Source organism: Corvus cornix, chromosome 6 (assembly GCF_000738735.6).
Source record: "Corvus cornix cornix isolate S_Up_H32 chromosome 6, ASM73873v5, whole genome shotgun sequence".
NCBI lineage: Eukaryota > Metazoa > Chordata > Aves > Passeriformes > Corvidae > Corvus > Corvus cornix.
The window spans coordinates 6,690,250-6,714,127 of record NC_046336.1 but is presented as its reverse complement, the minus strand read 5'-3'; the positions used below and the strand labels follow the sequence as shown (position 1 = coordinate 6,714,127).

At 41.7% G+C, this 23,878-nt stretch overlaps 1 protein-coding gene across 2 annotated transcripts in view; it reads right to left on the bottom strand.

Annotated features, from left to right (window-relative positions):
• SHTN1 (shootin 1) overlaps positions 1-16,454 on the bottom strand; it is a 54,340-nt gene extending 37,886 nt beyond the window's left edge. For both annotated transcript variants that reach the window (XM_039553957.1, XM_039553958.1), the window contains exons 1-3: positions 16,325-16,454; positions 9,563-9,615; positions 3,041-3,101 (exon numbers count right to left, since the gene is read on the bottom strand). In XM_039553957.1, the coding sequence (XP_039409891.1) occupies positions 3,041-3,101; positions 9,563-9,615; positions 16,325-16,382 (172 nt within the window). In that variant the 5' untranslated portion in view covers positions 16,383-16,454. The remainder of the gene's footprint in view (positions 1-3,040; positions 3,102-9,562; positions 9,616-16,324) is intronic.
• Between the last annotated feature and the right edge of the window lie 7,424 nt (positions 16,455-23,878).

The window sequence follows — 23,878 nt, the reverse complement described above, 5'->3', positions numbered from 1 at the left end:
CCATCCTAAGCAGCAGCCTGGACCATAATTCTGCAAGTCATTGCATGGCACAGATTCCTTCTCAGCCCAGTGTCAGGATTTCAATGCACGGAAAGGAGCTATTTGCAGCTGAACAACACTTTGAAGCAGGAACAAGGCTGGAAAATATAGCGTAAATACAGAGGATTTTTTCTAATAGGATTTCCTTTCCTTTTCATCAAGATAAGCTTTAAAACCTAGTGATTTTATACCACTGGGTAGAAAAGCCCCGATACACAGAGGTCATCTTAATGACCATAAAACAGGACTTCAGGATAGGAAAAAGAAGGCCATCAACAAATGTTATTTATGCAGCTTTATACTTAGTATCAACTGAAGGTTTCATTGTTAAAGTTTTATTGTTATCAGAGGAAACCAGCAACACATTGGTTTGCTGAGTAGCTGCATGAAAGACACAAAATCTACAAAAAAAGAAAAGGCAGGGGAACCTATTGGTAAATCTTGGTCTAAAAACTATATTCACATGAAGCCTTCTAACAGCAGAGAAACCAGACCTCTTTCTTTGGTTGTCTTTTTTATTTCCATTTCTCCTGACTATGGAGAAATTACCTGCTCCAAGTGTGCCACACCAGCTGCTACGTTTAATTTGAGAGAGGAAAAGTTTTAGGTGGTACATGACCCTATCTCTTCTGTTTTTATTTTGCTGAGCCCTGGGAGCTCTCAGCAATGAGATGCTTTGGGCTGGATGAGGGAGCAGTGGAGATACAGAGCTGCTCCCATTTTACAGACAGGAATCTAATGGCCTCAAGCAAGGCTAAAGTTAGGAAACAAGGATCAGGCTCTCATGGCAGAACTAGGGATTACTCTTGGTTCATTTAAACTTAATTAACCTGCAATTATGATTAACTCAGGGGAAAAAAGTCTTTCCAAATTAAATACAAAAAATATATTATTTCCTAAGTCTGTCCAAAGTTCTTATTATGTCAATATTAATATTCATAAAGAAGCACTAAGTGGCCTGAAACATCTCTAACCTTGACAGTTTTTTTCAGGGGTAATAATAATCCGCAGCAAATGCAGGCCAACCAAAAACCACTTAACTAATTAGTAGTTGCAGTCACCGAGAAAACATGAATCAACACTGTTATTACAAGTGGCACATTTGAGTGGCATCTAATTATGACTTGATGAGCACGATACTTGCATTATCAACATTACTACTGCATCCCATCAGGGACTAAAAGCTGCTGATGGCATTGACTGCGAGAAACTCCCCCTCAATGGTACTGCAGCACCCAACAATCTCCTTGGCAGGGGCACCCTCACTAAATGACATGTTAAGCGTAATTACTGGTAGACATTGTAAATAAACAGGATTGGAAGTGAAAATTGTACCAAGTGCATAAGACACAATCTGACACATTGGAAGTGGCAGCCTTAATTGAGAGTTTCTTTGACTGCTCAAGATCATTTCAACTGCATTTCTCGGAGGACAGTGATTATAACTGTGGAGACAGACGGCATAATGGTATCAGCACTGCTGACAGAGCAGTGAATTAAATTGTATCTGCTGTTGTGTGAAAGCCTTGATGAGAGGTACAGATCCTTAGTGGTCTTATCATTATAACACAATGGTCATGTTGTCATCAACCTTGCTGGCTCCAATTGAAAAGAAATGATTGTGTGTTGAAGCTTTCCCCCCCACCACCACCTTCTATCTCTTGTGCTCAATAGAACCAATTTTCAGAGAGCTATGAAATCACGCAATAGGGCCTAAAATGCAGCTGCTTGGCATACAAACGGGGCCCCATTAAACTGGAATCACACACAATATGTGTTTATGCCAGGAGAACAAATAGAAGCTGAGTACAGGCCAAGTTTATTCACAGACACAAAGCCAATGTAGCTCTTCATCAATATAATTGCCTTTTATATTGTCGTTTAAATAATGGGCTCCATTATTGCTTTAAAATCCTAATATTCCTGGCATTTTATCACTATGTTTACAAGGTATGTCCTTTAAAAATGTGAAAGGAAGATAAAAGAAACCTATAAAATCTTACAACATCAAATATTACCTCAAATTTTAAGTCTTAACTACTTGACATTTTCTGCCACACTCCAGTATTCCTTATATCATAACAAAAACAAAACAGGCAGCCGTTTTTCCAGAGGAATTATACTTCCTTCTTAGGGAACATTCTTGCTTCACAGAACAGTTACCTAGATAATTTAAGGCAGTAGACAATTCCTGTTGATTTTAGATTATTTTCCATAATTGTATCACACCAACTATTATAAAACAGAAGTGAGCAAATTCCTCTATTAACACAGTCACACAAAAGTACAGACCATGTGATTTCCTTCTCCTGCATTAACTTCATGCACATTTCTGATGCTTCACCGTGCAGTTCACTGTACTGGCACAAACCAGACATAACAGACCACAATCCCATTGTAATTGTCTCTTCTAAGGAGCTATTCCACTAGGATACTTCCACTCCCATTAGATGTGCTTTGTTGCTTCCAGACACCATAGGGTTTCAATAGAACCATTACCATGAAAGTGTAAAACTGAATATTGACATTCTCACAGTCCAGACAAGATAGAACTTGCACTAAAAATTACCACGAGAGCAGTTTGTCCTAAAACCTTTTCCTGGTGTGTCTATGCTTAACGTACTATTACTCCTTCATGAAAAAAATTGCCATTATTATTATTAGGAATCTCAGCAACAGCATCAAACCCCACTCACTTCAAGCATGCATCATTCCAAAAGTCACTTGCAGAATCCAGGTGAGATAGAGCCACATTTGCACCACTGTATTTTCACCACTTTGCACCTTGAGAATGACTACCTGTGCCAGAGAGTACAAATGCTGTAACAGCATTTAGTCCGAATATGGGCAAAGTCTCACTGGACTAGCTCCTTAAACACAGCTTTGAAGGAAAACAGCAAATGGACCTGAATCTCAGCATTCTTAACACTGCTGTAGAGCATGCAGAACTATGTTCATAATTGTCTACATCAAGAAAATCACACGGATATTATCAGCTTACTTTTCTGAAACTCCTCCAGCTTTTTGACAGCCTCATCTCGTTCTTGCTTGATTTTGTCACACTGTAGGAGAAGAGAAAATTGAAATGAAACACTGATCCCAGTTACTTAATTAGCAGTCACAACATGCAAAATCAACCAAGATCAATTGCCAGCTCCACAATGTACAGAAGCCTATCAAAGCATTTCTTTTTCCCTACAGCCATGTAAGATCGATGGAAACTATGCATTAAAAATTCACTACTCAGAGTATTTCCTAACCAAACCGGCATGCTCTACTTGATTTAGGTTCCAATTCAGAGCTATTCTGAAAATATTTTAAAGAGACACATTATCCAAAACTGATATAAACAGTTATCCATGTTACACCAACAGTAGAAGCAATACTTTGCATGCCAAAAATAGGCTGTAAGTGTACTTTCTTTAACACAAATAGACTCAGGAAAGAGGCCTACATTTCTATACCTACCATGTGCAAGGAAAACCTCAAAGCCAATTATCAGGGACATGCTGTTTTTAGTTTCATAACATCATGAGGAAACCTTCAGCTTTGTAGAGAGAATGACACTCATTTTCATGCTTTAAGGAGTTCCCATCACCCCAGTTTTATTAATTTTGTGGTCATTGCTAACACTACACAGGTCTGCGATCACTGATCTTACGATGGAACGGTTTCTTCAAACAGAAAGAATAAAACAGATGTTAAATAAAGTTCTCTAAGAAAACCCATTCTGTAAGTAAATGAAAGAACTCAAAGAAATGAGTAAAATTCACAAGAGACACAGTCAGTGATTAATCACAGTGTGAAAAACACATGACCCAGGGGGAAGTATGACTGGCACACAAGGTGCCTTACACACACATCCTTCCTCACATGCGGCTGGGCATGTTCACAGCAAAAAATCAACCTAAGACCATGAGTTAACTTCTGGAAGAGATCTGTGTGACCGAGCTCCTTACAGTCCAACTCCAATTACAAGGATGCTGGCCACTGGAACAGAACTGGGGGAAAAAAAAACTACAACCCTGAAATGATTTTGCTCGATTTTCAGTTTTTCCACATGAGGAGCCACTTTGAGTTGGCTGGGAAAGGAGCCTGCTGTTAAGCAACAAGAAGGGGGAGAGTCCGATTCAAAGGCAGCCAAATTCAAGAGAACTCTTCTATCAGCCATAGAGGACCTTGGATGAGACTCAAAGAAGAATCTGCACTTAGGCAAGGCGAGGATGCCACTGGTGTTGCCTCAGAGGCAGCTGATGGATATCTGGGGAGCAAAAGGAGCTGCACTCAACAAGCAATCTCTCTTCTAATGGCAGTGGGGTGATGAGGCTTCAAGGGACAGGGGCTGAGTAGGGGGACAGGTCAGTCACCAGCTGCTCTAAGGACTGTGAAACAAGGAGCACAAGGAGCAAAGACGTGCTGAGCAAGCGGCGCCAGACGAGGACTCACCGTTTCCTGGGGCCCTGTTAACAAAGAACCGGTTAAGAGAATCTTGCACAGGAGAGCTGGGGAAGGGAAATCTGTGCATGTATCTTGCTGCTCACTGCCCTCCCTCTGTTTTCTCAGCAAAAATTTGTGTTACCTTCGCGGCAGAAGTGCAGTCAAAGAGCAGAAGGCAGTGAAAGATGCAGAAAGCGTTTCTGGCTATTCCTGCAGAGCACAGTTCACAGTTCTGCCGTAAGAGGGGAATTGGTGTGAGCTGCTGCTGCCTCGTATTTCCCAAGAAAGACACCGCAGCCACACTGACATACTTCACCCACGGATTTTCCTGCACACTGCAAGCTTTCAGCCCACTGCACATTAAGTGAGCAAATGCCTTTAGTGGTCAGTTTAAAACCCAGAAACATTAGCATTTTAAGGATCTCATCTGTTGCCTGAGGAAGCCAATGACACTTTCCTACTGATGGAAACCTTGATGTAGAGGACACAGCACACTCCCTATCCCAACAACACGAAAAACTCCTTTCAAAATCCTCCAGGCAGCACGCTGTAAGGCGTAGCAGCTTTCCCTGTGCAGGGAAAGGGGAAGTTAAATGACCTATTCCACTTCACCTCGAGTGCTATTTGCAGAGAGAGCTCCATTTGGACCACGGCAAGCTGACTATTCTCCTCCTAACTGCGACATTTCTCTGCACAATCAGGGTCTCCAGGCTTGGGTCTCTGCAGAGCAATTCCTGCTCCCAGTTGAAGCTTTCTCAATACTTTCTTTTTGCTGCTACTGTGCTTCAGAATGAAAGAGGAAGAAGAAAAGGAGAGCGGGAGATTGCTGCCCTTGCTGAAATGATCAATGGAAAGCACTTTGCCTTCTGTCTTGCAATCAGAGCCATGCAAGCAGAGCTGTTATAGGTCCTTCCAAAAAAATACCCTAGTTTATCTTCTAAGAATTAGGAGAATATGAGATTCTCTTTAACTACTTAAACTGTTCCAAATTTGAAATTTCCACAAAAATAAAAAGCCTATAAACTATGTTTCATAGTAAAAAATACTGTCATCCTTTAAAATAAATTGCCCTTAACCTTTAAAACTCAAAAGTTTAAAAATCAAAATTTAGAAGTATGAGCTGCTCATAAAATGCTCCACAGAAGCCTCAGAAGTTCATGATCACCTCACTTTTCAAAAAAGCAATTTGAAGCACACACAGTAGAATCATTAATGGACAAAATTATCACTATTCCTAAATATAGAAGGCAAATAGTGTAACATTACTCTAAAATCTGCTGTTCACTTTCCACATTCAAGCACATACAACTGTTGTGGAGAAACAGTTTCCATGTATTTACTAAGCTTGCCCTTGTCAGTGTTAAGGGATAGCTCCACATTAAAGAGCACCCTTGAATAAAAATAAAGAAGTTTGTAACTCCTGGATTGCCAGTCAATTTTCTGTCTTTAACTTAATTAAGAGTTCCAGCTTCTCTGCAAAGTAAAATAAGCATTTATTCTACTTTACTGAATATATCTAGTATCAGTAATCTAATATTTAAACCACCACTATCTCACTTAAAAAAAACCCCAACAATGTAAACAGACAATATTGCAGTCCTGAACTGGCTATAGGAGTCAATATAATCTCTTAGCAGTAAAAATACATTGCATTTGTATTTTTAGAAATTAACAGTCCAGTTGCCAAAATTAATTTTGTGAATAACTCCATATATTCTTCATCTTTGCAGGTGCAAGTTCAGAAGATTTGTCAATCCCACTCCTTTCAGATTTTTGCCTTCTAGGTACCTACCCAATATACAAGGCAATACTTTAATTTCTAGTTTCTTGTGTATTCTCTACTTGCAGGCTTCTTTTTTGCCAACTATTTTGCACACAAGCTCCCACAGATTCAGTAAAAGGCCTTCAAAGGGCAAAAACAACAGGGAGATTGTTCAGTCCAGATATTAAGATGCAAGAAGCTCACGTAGTAGTCATATAGTCAATTAAACCATTGCTAAGCAACACAAGACACAATTCTTTCCCATTTACACAGATTGTGAAATGTATGCAGATTTAATGCTTGTTCTAAAACTGTGAGTTTGGTGCAGTGCTCTGAAGTATCCAATGACATTTGCAATACTCTACTTACAGAAACAATGAGCATGTCATCAAGGCAGAATCCCTTCCCCATTCCCACTTGGTGACAAAACACAAAATCCACTGCATATGTGTGTTTTAACAGAGCAAACACCATGAATGACGTAACACAGATACTGTATTACACCTACTGTTTTGGATAGCTGTCTTGCTTTTTTTTTCCCCCTACTGGCAGCATGACAAAACACTGTCAAAACCAGCGTTCAGAGTCATTTCTATCTGATTAGCAAGTAGTCAAATATTTATTCATGATCTGACTCTGAATATGTCAGAACTGCATATTAAGTCACCCACATTTGTGTGCAGCTGAACGTTAGTTATGCATTTTTGGGGGGCTGGTATGAATGTTTTGTTGGTTACATCAATAAGAAAAGGTGACCTAAGAGACATAATCTACCAATATCATTTTGGCTCCATTGTTTCTGAAAGTATTTAAAGACACTAACACAAAATACCTGGGGAAATGTTGTCAGAGACTCCACCAGTGGTCTCCAAATTGGCAGTTTTGCAAGGCAATGAGGAAGAGACACTGTGGATCAAAGACCTCGTATTTTGCTCCTGAATTTCTGTGGTTATTAGCACCCTTTTAAAGCAGCAGTGCTTTGAACAAAGTAACCCACGTAAAAGTCAATTTACTTCCTAATTTTAAGAAAAAATACAGAACAAAGAGCATGCATTTTCAAAAATTAAAATTATATCTTAAGTTAGCTGCCAATTATCCACCAAGTTCCCTGTGTCTAATGGAAACTAGGATAATTTCTGCATGCACAGCTCATCTTTCAGAGCCATACAAGTATAAGACTGACTTAGAAAATATTCCACCAAGTGTATCAAAAGCACACACACACAGACTGCTATTTAATTCCTCTGTGGCACTTTCCACAAACAGTCTGCAAGTCACCTGCTAAAAAAATTAACTTCTCCTTCTCCTGTTGATGCAATTATGTGACCACAATTGATACAGAGGAAGCCATTTGCTCACATTCACAGTGACAGACAGTGGCAGGAACTGAACAGAAGTCACCCACAACTTCCCAGACCCACAGGCAGAGAAAGTCTGTGCTACATTTTTCCAGTAGCAGGTTTGATTCTGCAGAGCTCAAACTAAGATACAAAGCAGGAGATGCTAAGGACCTTTTGGGATTAGGGCCATAACACAAGGACTAGCTTCTTCCAGTAATGGCACTGGAAGCAAATATAACCATGAACTCTCTATCAGTAGATTCTTTTTTTTTTGTGGAGGAAATGCACTGAGGGCCTCACACTTAACCACTTGAGCCCAAGCACTTAAACAATGAACCATGACTGCTCACACAAGCACACCAACTTGCAGGATGGAGTTTTTGGATGGAGAATACTTGCGTAACAACTGAAAATCCAGCCCTGAGCACGTGTTTAACTGATTTGCTCAGCTGGGAATGTAATCCTCATGTGCTCAAGCTTGGAGGATTTTCAGGTGTTATGCAAGTATTCTGAAAAACTTCAGAGCAGCCTTCAGCTGAAACACACAGGAGCAGCTAGAGATATGCATCTGTAGGAAAGAAGTCTTGTGAGAGAGAGGAGCAAGGAAGCAAGAAGAGCAGAATGGAAGAAACCTCAGAACATCTCATTCCATCTCAATTTCAGAAACAAATTTTTCATTGAAATTCCGTCTGAAGAAAAAAACCTTAAAATAAAAATGTCGCTCAGGAAAGTCTCCCCAGTCCTTCCTTCCCAAGCTAAACAAAGCTTTGCAGAAGAAACACCAAAGCTGATATGACTTGGGTTCAGGGCAAAGCTGGAGAGCCTGTTTTTCATGTGGTGTACACATGTCCTGGCATGACACTCCCCACATATGAGAGAAGCCAACAGCCAGCATGGGACAAACTAAAGGAAGAGAGCAGCAGAGGGCAGGATGCTGAAATCACTTCCAGGTGAGGAAGCTCCAAGGCTGCAAATGGTTTGGAGAACTGCAAGAGAAACCTGCCCAGGTGTTAAACATGCTCCTACAGGCCTCCCTTTCCGCTGCCAGAAACAGGATTCTGGGCTGGACGGAATCTTGGTCTAACTCAGTTTTATTCTCATTTTCTTCTGAGCATTTCTTCCAAACAGCAAAGACAGAGGACAGATATCCTGGGATATCCGAGACTTTGGTGAAGGACAGCAGAACAGGAATGCAGCAATAAGCAAAGTGAAAAAAACAAGGAGGTCAGCGGATAGGAGGGAATGAAGAACAGTATGCTGACCTCAGTAGAAATACATAAAATGTTTGCTCAATCATAAGTGAACATAAGTTTCAAATTTTCTTTAATAATAAAAAAAGAGTTAAGGACAAGGTGTTCTCAATACAGCCTTGAATTGCAACATTTGGAACTAAAAATGACTCTTCCAAAATGACTTCAGAAGAAACTGAATTAAACATACATGCCTTGGCAGCTAACAGGGATATGAAAACTAACAGGTTTCTTACATCTTCAGCTCACTCATACTGGAGAAAGAAGAATTTTGTTTACAATACAGTGTAGCACTGACTCCCCTGCATTCCTCCCTACCTTCGGAAATCATATTCCTACATTCTGAATGTTCAGAAGGGCTGGCTGAGGGAAGTTGTTCTCTTTTTTTCTTTTCAGTAATTAAGTCCCCTGTGTAAATGAAGTCATAATAAAACAAGACTTAGATTGAAGAGAAATAATTTTATCTAAACACATGACTTGGTCTGTTCTCACACTGTAATCACAAACTTGGTAAAGCAGCAATCACTTAAAGTATATTTACAGGAAGTTTTCTGGAGTGGGACAGCCAGAATAGTTGTGAGAGTTGCATTCACTGCTCCTTAAAACATAGGTACAAGTAATATTATTAGTAAGTAACAGTGAACTCAAAAAAGCAGTCAACAATTTGCCACAGTCAACACAGTATTCTGGTATTTAGCATTTTAGTATTAAATGAATAATTGACATATACAAACCTCTTCTTTTGTTTTCTTATTTTCTGCTCTAAGCTCTTCATATTCGCCAATAGCTACACATGGAAAAAAAAAGAAAAAAGTTAATATAGCAGTACCTCTTCCCAAATTTGCTCTCCATTTGATTAAATTGAAAACTCTTCTGTTTGTCTACACAGACTTCTTAAATAACATGGGTCATAAACTTCATTAATAGCCTATTAATATCTTATGAACTGGACATCCTTCTAGAATTGAAGCAATTAGGAAATGTCTGAAAAAGATGGTAGCTCCCAAAACAATCAATTTTGATCAATGTAGAATTAAACAATCTTATTGATTGAGTTCAAAAATTACAAGGTGAATACACTGGTTTGCAGTTACAATTTCAAACCCACACTGGCTCAGGTTACAGATCAATCCTAGAAAGAATGGTTCATGCAATATATAGGTACCTGCACAGTAGCTGATCCCTGCACCAGGAAAACCAGGGTCTCCCATCCATCCCTTTACTTTGTCCCCACTTCTGCTCATGTACCCAAGACTCCTACCCACCCCCCATGCTCAAGAAGCAGGAAAAAAAAAACCAAAACGAAAACCAACAGGTAGATGAACAAAAAAGAAACCACGCGTGTGAAACAATGTATTTCCTACACAGAACACAAAGGCTGTGCCTCTTGATCACTGCTCCACTGCCAAGCTATTCCCTGTTCCCTTCAGGAAAACAAGGGAAGAGACTTCTACCATCCAGATGCAAGAAAATGAATGAAATTTGTATCAACAGATACAGTTCAAGCTCCCTCATACTTGAAAACTGCTCACGTTCACTCGCCTTTAAGGCAAAGTCATTCTTGCCATTCGATACTCTGCAAATGACTGCAAAATGTAAATACAGATTTGCCCCACCCTCGACAGCTCTCTTCTGTTCTCCACAAACAGAGAACTCTGAACCATTAGCCCTGAAGGAGAAAATAACAGAATATTCTGGGCTATAGCTCTTAATCCACCCAAAACATATTCCCAGCCAGCCCTGCTCTTTCTTACAGTAAAAGAGTAAAACCCCAAAATAGCCAACGTGAGTGAACACAGCATGTTCCTTCACAACAATGACCACATTTATGCACCAGCTACACACTCCACAGCTCAGCTGGCCAGAAGAGACTGACCTGTAAGCACATATCAATGCCCTTTATCAGTATTAAATAAAGTAGGTAACTTTGTATGCAGAAGCTCCTTTAATTTTAACTTAGTCTTTTGATTTTTAGTTGTGAACCTGTGTCTCCTGAACCTGAATTTGCTAACAAAATGTAAGTATTATCTAAATTAGATGTTTTATATATTAGGTACTTACTGTGGCTAAAAAGCACTTATTACTAAAACAAGGCCATAAGGGTAAAAGTATATAATGACTATAATTCACAGTGAACCACAGAAAAGACACCTTCATTTACCCAGAGTGAGGTGGGGACTCTTCCTACTCTTTTTATTAAAAAATTAATCTACCCCTTTCCTAAAGCTGCATATTAAAAAACACAAATTAAAAAAAAACCCCAAACTTTAGAAATGCTACATGCATATATACTTCAGTATTTATATTGCAAACCAGGGTGGCCTTCAAGTAGACTGAGAGCCCTTCCATGCCAAATCAATAAGTAATGCCACTTCTGCACTTCAAACCTACTTATTTAATCAAAAAATAAGTAGAGCTGTCAAAGGAAGCAAGTATCATTCCACTGTTTATGCTTCCATATCATGGACCAGGCATGACTTTACTGGTACAGGCAAGAGAAAGAGCTGACAGTGCAAGAAGTCCTCTGCTCAAGATGAAACAACCTATCCAGATCAAGTCATATTTTGTTGGTAGAAGTAAACTAACACCTGCCTTTTTGGATATATCATTAGAGACAGAAATACCCCTGTCAGCACCAGAGGCTTTAATGGAGCTGCTGCCACCACATTCCTCCTCCCAGTGTACATGGAATAGGAAGAATCAGGCCAAGAACGTTGTGCAAACTCTCAAACAACAACGGCCTCCTACATGTACAGAGTGCATGCGAAGTGCTGTCAGAGGATAAACAAAAGCCAAAAGGGATCAATTTTTCCCTTGTTCCCCACCTTAGGCTCAAAGATCCCTTCTGCCAAATCCAGGTGATCAGTACTTCAACAGGATGCAATATGGCACTAGCAGCACCAGCCAAATGCAAACTATTTCCAAATGTGCCTGGGCAGCATTTTTAACACCTCCTCCTGTAAAGGTGAATGTATGGGATGGCATTACACTCATCACTTTACAATGACTCCAAATCTTGACCCAGAATACATAAAACTATTATCAGGCCTAAAGCTTACATGGGCAAAACAAGCTTTTGGTCACATATCAGTTGCATCTGCTGAAACTTACAAGGCTCAATTACCAAACAGTTGTTAATAAAATAAACAAATAAAAATCACCTAAGTACATGAAGGTAATTGTTAGGTATAAATAGTGTAAGTCAGCTCCTGCATCTGCGTTCCCGTACGCCTTGATTTTACTCAAATCTGTGGAAGTGTGTACAAGTAATTTTAATTAAACCCCAAATTTGCATCTTGCAGTCTTACAGCTTCCTGGAAAAAACAGGGCAGGGAAACTAAACACGCCACTGCCTGATAAAGACCAACCACTAAGTTCACACCAAAAGATTTGCCTTCACAAGTTTCTGAAAATAAGATAGGGTTCAATACAAGAAACTGAAGTGGGAAAAACATTAAAACTCTAATACATTCAAGCAGGATGTGTTCTGCTGGGGAACGATGGCTGCTGTGTTTGAAGATATACACACAGGTACATGGGAAAAAATAAGTTGTAGAGCAGATGACTACAGAGGGGAGTAAGGCAGTCAACAAGGTGTCCTAAGAAACTTCTCTGGCCATAAAAATTACCCACCTGCCACAAAGAAGAATAAATTTTTCAGACATTAGGAGCTTGTCAATAGCAACATTTAAAAGGTACTGCTCTGAGATACTGCTGCCAGATTGGCAGTCTAGTCCGTTCCTTAGAAGATACATGATGTTCCCTTATTCAAATGCTGACATTATAAGAAAAAGTTTTAAGAGATCAAATAGATCATAATTTTTAAAAAAGCATGCAGAGCCATAGTGTTTGGGACTAAAAATTGGAAATCATCACACTTCATCAAACCCAGCCAACAAACACAGAGCAAGGGTAGACCTTTTGAAAATGAAGAAAATCCAGGCAACATAAACACCTTTGTATATGTGTGGTTAACAGCAGTTGTTAACCACTGTAATTTAGCAAAGTGACCAGAAATGTGGCTCTGACAGTGTCAGTGTTGAAGTGTAATTTTACCTAGTTTATAACTTCAGACACTTTGACCACTGACTCCTGTTTTCAACTGAACAAAAAAGGGACTATTGCAGAAGATGACTCTGTCTTTAAGGGCAAGGTACCAGCAGTGCCAATAAAACCAGAGACAAACAAGGCAATCTTCCAGGCAGGTAATCAACTACTGTTAGTCAAGTTTGCTACCATTCCTCAGGCTCTTCAACCAACCACTAAGGACACAAGGTTTTGTTTGCCAAATTGTTTTTTGTTTAATTCTTACCCATAGGAATATAAGGCCAGTTGAATAGAAGTGTGCACCATTGGAAACATCACTATAAGTACAGTTAGGCAACAGTATTATTTATGGCAGATCTGCTTTATTAAACCAAGCCATTTCAGAAAACCGTTTGAGGAATAAAACTCAAACAACACTTTAAAGTCCAAAATATCATCAATACCGAGATCTTGTTTCTTCATGATGCTCACCTTAAGCTTGGTAATGGAGCAAGCTGAAGAATGATCAGTATCAGGTATCTGAGTCTAACCCACAGGACTTGGAAAATTCAGCATGGGTGAAAGATAAGCATATCTTGCCCACAGATGGCTTCAGTGTCCTTGTTGCTGCTCAGAGCTCTGCCAAACAGCCAAGCAAATTTGCCCAAGCCCCAGGGAGCCTCACAGCTGCCACTGAGCATTGAGCGGGCAGCTACAAAACACCTGCCTCAGGTTCAATCTCCTGACCTTGGCTAGGAGAAGTATAAGCAGCAGCTGAAATGCGACAGCAGTCAGCCAGATGCTGCTATCTGCCTTCCCTTCTACCTGTGACACTATTTCTCAGACAGTTCATTTACCTGGTGCCAGGCAAGTTTCTCAAGACTAGAAAATCACATCCTGAAAAAGAAACCAAGGAAATGGCTACTGAAGGAATGTTTTCTGAAACCTCTCCAAACCAATCTGTGTTTCTCAGAAATCTGACTACACATTGGGAATCTGAAGCCATACACCATTCTGAACAAAATAAAGATAAGACAATACCCATTATCCCAAATATTCAGATCAAGCAGATCCTTCCAGCAACTGCATTTTTTTCCAAAATAATACTGTTGCCTACATTTGGAAGCAATAAACAGGAAAATTAAGAGACTCTGTTTAACAGACCATCCTAAAATTACTTGAGGGAAGTTGGTGGTATCTAAAATAGTCTTGTTTTGTTATCAATAAGAATGGAGGGGACACTATTCAAATTTACAGTATATAAAGAGTAAGCAATTTTACTTATCTACAGTATCAGTATGTTTTATTTTACTATTAGAATAATTTCATTTCTCTCATTACCTTCTCATTGCTTGAGCTTTTTACTCTAGGCACCAGACTCATCAAGTTAACACAATTTAACTACTGATTTAACTATGTGTGCTACCATATTTTTTGCTTAGTTTTAGATGTAAAACAGAATAGGTTTTTTTTTCCCACGGGCTAACTTTCTGCCTACCTGAAACAACTTTCTCACCAGTGACATAATCACAAAAGTGTATGTTAGCATCACAAGAACACACTAGAACTCCTGTGTTTAGGGATGAACATCCACCAAGAGCAGAGCCTTACAGGACCGTGTCTGCTAAGTACAGCTTCTATTTCAACAGCTCAGGTGGATCTGGGACAGCCAGTCCTCAAATTACAGTAACTTTCCCTTGAACTAATTCCTCTAGTCCTGTAAAATTTCCTTAGACATTAAAGGATACCCAGCCCACTGGTGGAGAAGAGTTTCAGAGAGCAGAACTGAAGCCCTGCTCTAAACAACAGGCTCAGTTTTCTCTAAATAATAACCCAAACTTGTCTTTTTTGCAACTGATTGTTGTCATTTTAACAAATGCCCTCTGGAGGCAACAGTACTGGAGGGAAGGAGTCAGTTAGCAAGAGAACCAGATTTTGAGCCTTACTTTTTGGTCTCAGATTGTCAAAACACACAGCTGTAAGATTATTGTTTTACACCCACTGAATCTTTCCAAGGCAGAATCTAACTTGTTGCTGGTAATCGTGAATTTCCAAAGCTAAGTGTACAGGGAAAACCTAAAAAGTGCCAAAGCAGGTCATAAATAGTCCATTAATATCCACATGAAACTTGGTTAAGAACAGCTTCTGCTATACAGCAAAGGTGATGGAGTGCATTTATGGTCAGAATGAATGACAGAAAATTGGGCACTTATCACACCCCTGTAATTTCACTCTTTTACACAATTTTGTCCAATAGGTCCTTTCCAAATAGCTCATCCCAGGCTCACAGGAGACCAGGAGAGCTCAGTTGTGGGAATTTCCAGCTGTGAATTCCAGAGTGGTTCCTTCACACCTCCTGCACATGAAGCTGTGGCACAGGAGGGAATACTGACCACTTGGTGCACAAGCAGATGTTCACAATTCAAACAAATCTTCAAACATTTGAATGTGCCTACCTGACTAACTAAGGCTGCACCTCTGCTGGATCAACCTGCCTCAGGGACAGACTGACCACAGGGGAGTTAAAAAATGGCTTATGAGCACCCAAGCTCTTTTCCACGCGCCTTCTTCCAGAAGATTAAATGTTACAGTGTTTTAGTTTCAGAGTCAAACTGTGCACTCATGAAACTGACCATGCTGAAATTCTGGACTCTTCTACTAAAGCACCGAAAGTGACTCACACCCAGCACCAAACCAGCCCAGGATGGAACTACCAAAGCTCTACAGAAGCTGATGGTGCACCAGGGCGAGCCCTGAGCTATCAGCGGGAAGCTTGCTCGCTTATGAGGACTGGCATTGCAGCTGTTTGATGGGTCGGGTGAGGATCGGATCCTGCAGCACGGAGCGGGAGATGAGACACGCTGCCAGGTTAGGCACAGCCCGGCACTCCACGCGAGGCGAGGCTCCGCGCAGGGACAGCGAGGCGGACAGACTGTCAGCCTGCAGCTGTCCGGTCCTGCGGGCTCTGCGGTAGCCCGGCCGGGCTCGGACCCAGCTCCCCGCCAGGGCAGCGCCGAGCGGGCAGGGCCGGGCCGAGGCACCCACGGCCATGTGCCGCGGCACCGCCGCCTCCCGCCCTCGCCATCGGCCTCTGCGACGGCCGGGCTCGCAGAGCCACTCAATCAACTGGGCTGGGAAAAGCCCTCCGAGATCATCCAATCCAACCCATCTTCAGACAGAGCGGGCACCTGCGGGGCGGGCGCCCACATGGGGAAGAGCCAACACGTTCCAATCTCCTGCTTTATTTCATTAAGGCTTTTATTATTTCCCTTCTGCACGGGCAGAGCAAGGGGCCTGGGAGCGGGGCCGGGGACGCCCAGGCCGCGCCCACCCCGCCGCGCCACGTCCCCCCGCCGGGCGCGGAGCCCTCGCCCCGCGGCGGCCACGCTCCCGCCGGCCGAGCCCGGGGCCGCGGCGGAGCGGGGGGAGCCGCTTTCTCCAGCGCCGGAGGCGGCGCCGCCCGCCCCTACCTTGGTCCTTCAGGCTGGCGAGGAGCTCCAGCTGCTTCTCCTCGTCGGAGCTGTTCATCCTGCCCCGCCGCCACCGCCGCCGCCACGGGCCGGCGGCTGCCCCGCTGCGCTCCGCCCCACCGAGCGCGGCTTCACCTGGCAGCGGGCGGGCGGCGGCGGCCGCAGCCCCGGGGCGCGGCGGGCGCGGCGAGCGGCCCGGCCCGCTCCGCTCTGCACATGCCCAGACTCCCGCGGCGCCCCAGTGAGCATGTGCGGGTGCGGGCACGGCGGCCCCGGCCCGCGGGCAGCTCCGCCGGGCGGGACACACCCCGAGCCCGGCCGGCCCGGCGGCGAACGGAATCGCTGATCATTTCGGCTGGAATGGACTTCTGACATCGTCGACTCCAACCTATGACCGGACAGATCCACGTGAACCGCACCATGGCACCAAGTGTCACGTCCAGTCTTTCCTTGAACATATCCAGGGATGGTGATTCCACCACATCCCTGGGCAGCCCATTCTAATGTGTAATCACCCTCTGTGTGTAGAAATATCTCCTAATGTCCAATCTAAACCTCCCCTGCCTTAAGACTGTGTTCCCTTGTCCTGTCACTGGTTGCCAGGGAGCAGAGCCCGACCCTCACCTGGCTCCAGCCTCCCTTCAGGGAATTGTAGAGAGTGAGAAGGTCTCCCCTGAGCATCCTCCAGGCTGAACTCCCTCAGCTTCTCCTCCAGCTTTGTTGCCCTTCCCTGGACTTGCTCCAGCACTTCAGTGTCCTTCCTGAATTGAGGGGTCCAGAACTGGACATAGCACTTAACGTGCGGCCTCACCAATACTGAGTATAGGGGAAGAATCCCTTCCCTGGTCCTGCTGCCACACTGTTCCTGATATAGACCAGGATGCCATTGGCCTTCTTGGCTGTTGACCAGCACCCCCAGGTCCATTTCCACTGGGCCACTTTCCAGCCCTTCTTCCCCCAGCACTCCAGGGGGTTGTTGTGGCCAAAGTGCAGGACTCTGCACTTGGCCTTGTTGAACCTCATACTGTTGGTCTCGGCCCATGGATCCAGCCTGTCCAGGTCCCACTGCAGACCCCAGGCAGGGTCTCCCACAGCATCAGTCCCCCATGAGCTGGGATTAAGCCCTCCAGCTCTGGTCCCCACACAGCTGTCAGTGTGGTGCTGCATTTTTAATTCACCCTTTAGCACAGTGTGCATAGGGCAGCTTTCCAATGAGGATCCCTGCATGGCCCAGAGGAGTGGTAGGGACATAAAGCTGCTGTTTGAGTGCCTTGGTACAAAGAAAGCTAAAAGGTTAAAAAAAGAAACTGGAAGGTTGCATTACTGTTTGTGAGGATCCAAGGGAAACAACAGCATGCAAGTGTTCAGCACTTTAAGGAAACTTTGGAACAACATTAGGGCAGAGGTCTTTGACCTGCCATGTTCACCTCAGAAGAACACACTTCTCTTTGCTATTGTCTGATGATCCCTTTCTGAAAAAGGAGGGGATCCAGTGATAATCTCTGTATTAAAATGGTTACCTTACCCAGCCTATCCTAAGGCTGACACTAAGTGCAACACAGAGTTTGTTTCTGTTTATGCTTTTTGCTGAGCTCCAGCAGCGCTCAGCTGAGCAGCAGCTATCTCCAGATTGGCATGGGCAAAGGTACATTTCTTACTCCTCCCTCCCTCCCTCCTTCTTTGGCAAACACCCATCGATCCCTGTGGCAGGCAGGTCAGAACACACAGGCATGGCAACATTAGTTAGAAGTATCTGAGAGTGAAAGGAAAAAGACCCTACTACAAACCGTGGCTCAGTCCTCCAGCCTCCTTCCTCCCACACAGTGTCCTCTAGTTTTCCCATTTTGACCTAGCAAAACTTTAAAACATGAAGAGATTCTATATTGGTGCTTTACAGCATTTTCTGCCCTAGAGGTAGTTAATGACATGTGTAGCATCCTGGAAAGAAGCCAGGAGAACCATGTGAGCTGTGCTGATGTCTCAGAAGCCTAGTATGCCCCATGTAAGGCAAAGGAGGCAAGTTCATAAGCTAGTCACCTTATTTTGAACTAGTCAGCACAAAACACCTTTAACTGTACCAAATACAAAGTTACGAATTCATGCTCCTAGTCATATGCAAAGAATGGGAAACGACCTTGGAGAATGAAGGCTCTGTAGAGGAAGTGGGAGGCAAAGTGCAAGTAATTATGTAAGTGCTGTCAGCAAGGTAATGTAGCAAAAGAATTGGGATATGCTGACAGCAGGGTAAAAACTTTCTTCTGTAACACTGACAAGAGCAAAATAAACTTTCTGTATCCAGTTCTTAAATAAAATGGTACAGAAAAATTTACAGAGAAAGCACAAGAGAAGAAAAATGACCTAAAGTTTGAGGAGAGTGCTTTGCAATGAGAGACCTCAAACCCTTGATCTTTTTAACTGAGCAAAAAGGAAACAAATTATTTGGTTATGGTAATTTCAATGCTTGAGGGCTTTTCAGCCTAGTGGAAAAGAGTCAACCAGAATCTGCCTGTAACCAGAAGCTGAACGTAAAAGCTACAAATAAAGTCACACATCAAAATGCCTCCATTTGAAGGAACACAGAGGTCCTATTTAGGTCCTTGGAGTTCTGGGATGACCTTGGTTTTGAATAGCGCCCACTTTAAGTCTGAGCAGTTTTGCCAGTGTTTTACTTTTTAGCGTCCTTTCTTGGGCTGCCTTGTTGGCTTCCCTTCAGCCACAGGTCTCATTCCAAGTGCCTCTTCCCACTGCTGATATCATTCCCTTTCGTTTCCAAACGATTTCCTTTGTGCAGTGTAATAGCAGGATTTGCAAGAGAGTCATTGTAGGGTTGCTTATCCCTGCACGGTGCCAAGACACCAGACATTTTCATTCTCCAACAATGTTCTGTCTGTTGTATGCAGCTAGAACAGGGCATAAAATCCCTTTGATATCCGCAAAGACAGCAAGTCATTTCTTCCACTGTTTTATTTATTTACAAAGTAATATGTCCACATCAAAAGAATTCACTTCCATAATTTCTATATTGGGGCTTCATAATTTTTCTTTTTGTTTTCATTCACTTAGATCTACATCCAGTTACAGTAGCTTGAAAAGCCAGCATTTAAAACAAGGATCTTGTTTCAAATACTCTCCTTGTTTGTGTTGATTGCAAGAGTAGGATGGGTGTTACTACAATAGTATTATTTATTATTAATATTACAGTAGTAGTTGTAGTAGTAGTAGAAGTCGTAGTAATAATAATAGTAATAAATATTTAATCAATTGTTGCTAATATTTTTCTAAGTTAGGAGATAGCTGAAAAGTTAACTCTATTACTAATAATCCATGTCCTTTGGGAGACCATAATTCAGATGGATTCATCATACCTCTAGATTCCACCAAGTCACAGCTACAATGGATGAGAATCCGTCTGGTATTCTCAATTTCACAGTAGCCATCAATCATATAAAGTAGGATAATTACACCAAAAAAATGAAAGAGGAAAAGAAATACTGGAATTTTAATCTTTGTGTTACTTTGGATAGATCTTAGTGAGATATTGGACACCTCCTGTTATTCTAACTGATGCTTGAAGCTGATGCAAAGGAGCAATTCCCAACATGTGTGTGTAACTCAGGCTGTTGTACCTGCATGCATATAATTTTTGCAACTTTTTTCATGGTTCTCCTCTTGGATGGGACTTTGATGAGTACTGAAATGATGGACTTGGCAAGTTGAAAATATCACAGAATGACAAGGTGAAGCAGGTTGTAGTGATTAGTCACGTAACTCCTAAATTCATAGAATCCAGAGTGAAGAGCTAGGAATTCACAGCATGATGTAAGTTTTGAATTTTGAAATTGAAATTTTGAATAATAAAATTTGAAACAATTATCATATGTATGAACGATTGTGTCCTGGGACCATCTAGAGATGGTAAAGTGTGAACTGTATCTATAAATCCGTAGAAACTTTTTTTTCTCATAAATTAGCTATTTAACATAGCAACACTCATAACTGTGCATACAGAAGTAAATATTTTGGTACCTTATCAAATAGGTACTACAGTCAGGAGTTTGATGTGGTTGTTATCTATCTAAAATATGCATATTCCCGTTCCTCATTTTGGGATAAAATTTACTCAGACCTTTTAAACGATACAAAGGCAGCCTTACCTCTCCTACATAAATAAACCCCCAACATGTCCAACAACAAAGAGCAAGGAAGGGAGCAGTGGACCCTTCTGGTTGGGAGAGAAAGGAGTTATCTTCAGAAGCAGTGCAATCCATCAGTCCCTGCAAAGCCTGAATTGACTCCTGAGGATTCATCACCCTCCTGTTGAGGAGAGCTACCTGGTGGAAACAGCTGTGACTGCAGGCTGAACGTACCTTCAGGGCATGACTGCAGCCATATGTTTACTACTCTCAGAACAGACATATTTTATGGGAAGTGGGGGGACAAGATAAAATAAACTACATAATCACTGCACAGATAAACAACTATCAATAAATTGGGAAAAAAAAAAAAAAAGACATGGCAATAGCTATTTGAGCATCTAATTAACACAATGAATAAGACTAAGCAGCTTCTCTCGCTGAGGTAATGTATATTTTTCTACCAAACCAATCAGTGCTGAATAATGACCGGCATAATATATCAGGGTAAATATAAGCTCTTCTTGTCTCCCTAGGATGACAACTAACTAATCAGCACACATTCAAACTGGAGTATAAGTATGATTAAAGGTAAAAAAACCTCAAATAATACAGATTCATTTGAAAAACTTAACCATTTGATTAGAGACACTTGCGTGATCTTTGCTAGTCATCTCCATCCAGGATGGCAAACATGTCTGTCTCTGCCCAGAAAAAAGGCACAAATTGATTGGGGGATAAATCAGAGGAAGATGAATTATTTATCCTAGCATTTTTAAATGCCCTAATTGTACCATAATTGACAATCCTGGGTATTAAATTTGCAACTGCAAAATATAACTAGGCACATTAAATCTACTCACCCTTCCTAGCAGTTCATTGTACTTTATGGATGCTCACCTCATATAATTTGGTTGAAATGGGTGCTTCCTCTATCTTCAAGCATAGACAGGTGGTGGATTTCACCCACTGAGGTGTGAACACCTGCCAGCACCTGCAAGAACACATATTTAGAGATAACAAATAGCTCACTAGTGAGATCTCTTGTACTTCCAACCTGTCAGAAACAAATGCCACATTTTTGGAGAGTTAGAGTCACTTTCCAGACCTCTTTCCTGAAGTGGGAGACCCTGATTCACCAGTATCACTGGGGAGGCTGTTGTTCCAGTGGCTTTTATGTGCTCCTCTGGGATTATTTGCTTTATTCTGCAGCAATTTGGCTAACTGGGCTGCCAGAGCAAAGAGGAAGAGAGGTTGTATAGGAATCTTTGAACAACTAGGTGTTATGTGATGGTAAATGACAATAGCAAAAAAGTATTTTTTCCCCCGTGGAGGAAGGGATGATCTATTAAAAAAAGAAAAAAAAAACCCAAGTCCTTAGCCATATAGGATCAAATATCTCTGTGATCATAATTTCATGGTGAAATGTGGACATAATCTGATTTTGGTGTGGACAGATGTTTATGATGGGAAAAATCTGGGAAACAGCACGCTGAAAGCTGATGAAGGGTCACTGAATGCAAAAACTTATTTCTTGGTAAGTTATTCCTGGAGCTTGCAGTGCAATTTCATACCTTGTTCTTTGATAAACAACTAACATTATGTCAAACTAAATAGCAAAATCAGTTAGTTAGGAACTTATATACGTTACTATACAACAGTCAAGGTCTTTTGGTACCGATCATAAGCATCTTCATAGACCATTCATTATGCATAGCTTTTGAATTCAATGCCACTGTTATTTTGCCTACATCTTTATTATGCTGCTCGGCAAAGTTGCCATCATAATTAATTTCTACAGAAAGGGCAAGTCATTTCACTTTTATTAAGCAATTTTGCAGCTTATGAAAAATTACCCATTGCCCTGCTTCCTCAACACACTTTCCATCTAGTATTTATGTCCAACTGGAGCCACTTTGTCTGCCTCTCTCTCCCTCTCAGTTGAACTTTGCATACAGCTCAACAGCAGTTGATGCTTTTGTTCCTGATGCAGACTTGTCCCTTTTCTGGTGCTTGCACTACCTCCGTTTTTCTACATAATTAGGGTCAGATGCTAGTTCCCTGAATTAAAAGGCATTTGGGCTCTCCTTCCAACAAGCCTTTCTACTCCCTTCTTGCAAAACAAAGCTGTCACATGCATTCTTTAGCTGGTGTTGGATTACATTACACCACTTGACCACACTCACTACACTAAGATAATTATGCCAGGTATTTTGCTGATAAAAATCACCATGGCATTATTGTGTGCTGTGGGACTCTATTAATTCATGTGAGCAGAAAATTGGGTTCTTTGTAAGAATTTGGGGACAGAGACAAACCTCGAAATTGCCATAAGGATTCTCACCAGCTTAACCAGCATTTCTGGAAGTCCTTCAGCAAGGCAGAATTAAAGGGACCAAGGAGTAAGCAAATTTATTTCCTTAAAAATATCAGACAAACTTTCTGCCACTTGCCCAGCTGTACATCATCAGGTAGCAGAGAAATACATCCTTTGCAACACTTGATTTTGCTGATTTGCAGTACCACACGCCAGCTCCTACAGTTCACACAAGCACTGTTCTTGACCATGTGATAAACAGGGATAAAGAAATTGTGTAATTAATCTGGAACTAGAAAGTATGAGAAGTTCACAAAGGGCTGCTCAGGAGAGATAAAAAACTGCTCTCAGTGGAGTTTTGCTGGTACTAAACTTGGCCCAAAATGTTAAAATTTAAGAGGAGTCCCTGCTCTTGGAGCCTGCAGAGGACAACTCATTTGTGTGAGGCCTCAGCCACTGGTCAGCTGGAGCTGGGGTTTGCCTGTGGCTTCTCAGCATTAAATGGCTTTTCTAAAAGCTGAAAGTTCCCACTAGAGTTTGAAACCAAGAATCACAGACAGTGTAAATGGAGTACAGTGTACCCACAAGGGATTGCCCCCACAGAGACTTTTGGCCAGCAGGACACTCCAGTGTGTCTTCTCTATCAAAACAGGTCATACAATACCTCCTAAGACTGACATTGAGGGTAAAAATCCTGCTTGCCACACTGGTTCCCAGTAACCATCTTGAGTTTAAAATCATTCTCAATTCACCCCATTTTAACAAAATGAAGTTTACTCTATTCTTTGGATGAGAGTGTATGCTATTTCTATCACCAGAAGTAGTATACATGATATTCTCACTCTGCCAGTGCTTTTGATTCATATTATTTTTCTACATTAAGGTTTGTTAATTAAAATAGATGGCAAATCAGGCATTAGCCACATCTCTGGGTCTGATCAGTCAATTATTTGTTAGCTTAATTGCATTATTTTTAACTAACTTCCTTCACATTCCAAATACCAAGCCTATCATCACTCATATATAATAAAATACCATAAAACTATGTGAAAATGCTGCTTTTATGCAAAAAAAATGGAGGGAGTCTCAGAGAAAAAAAAATAT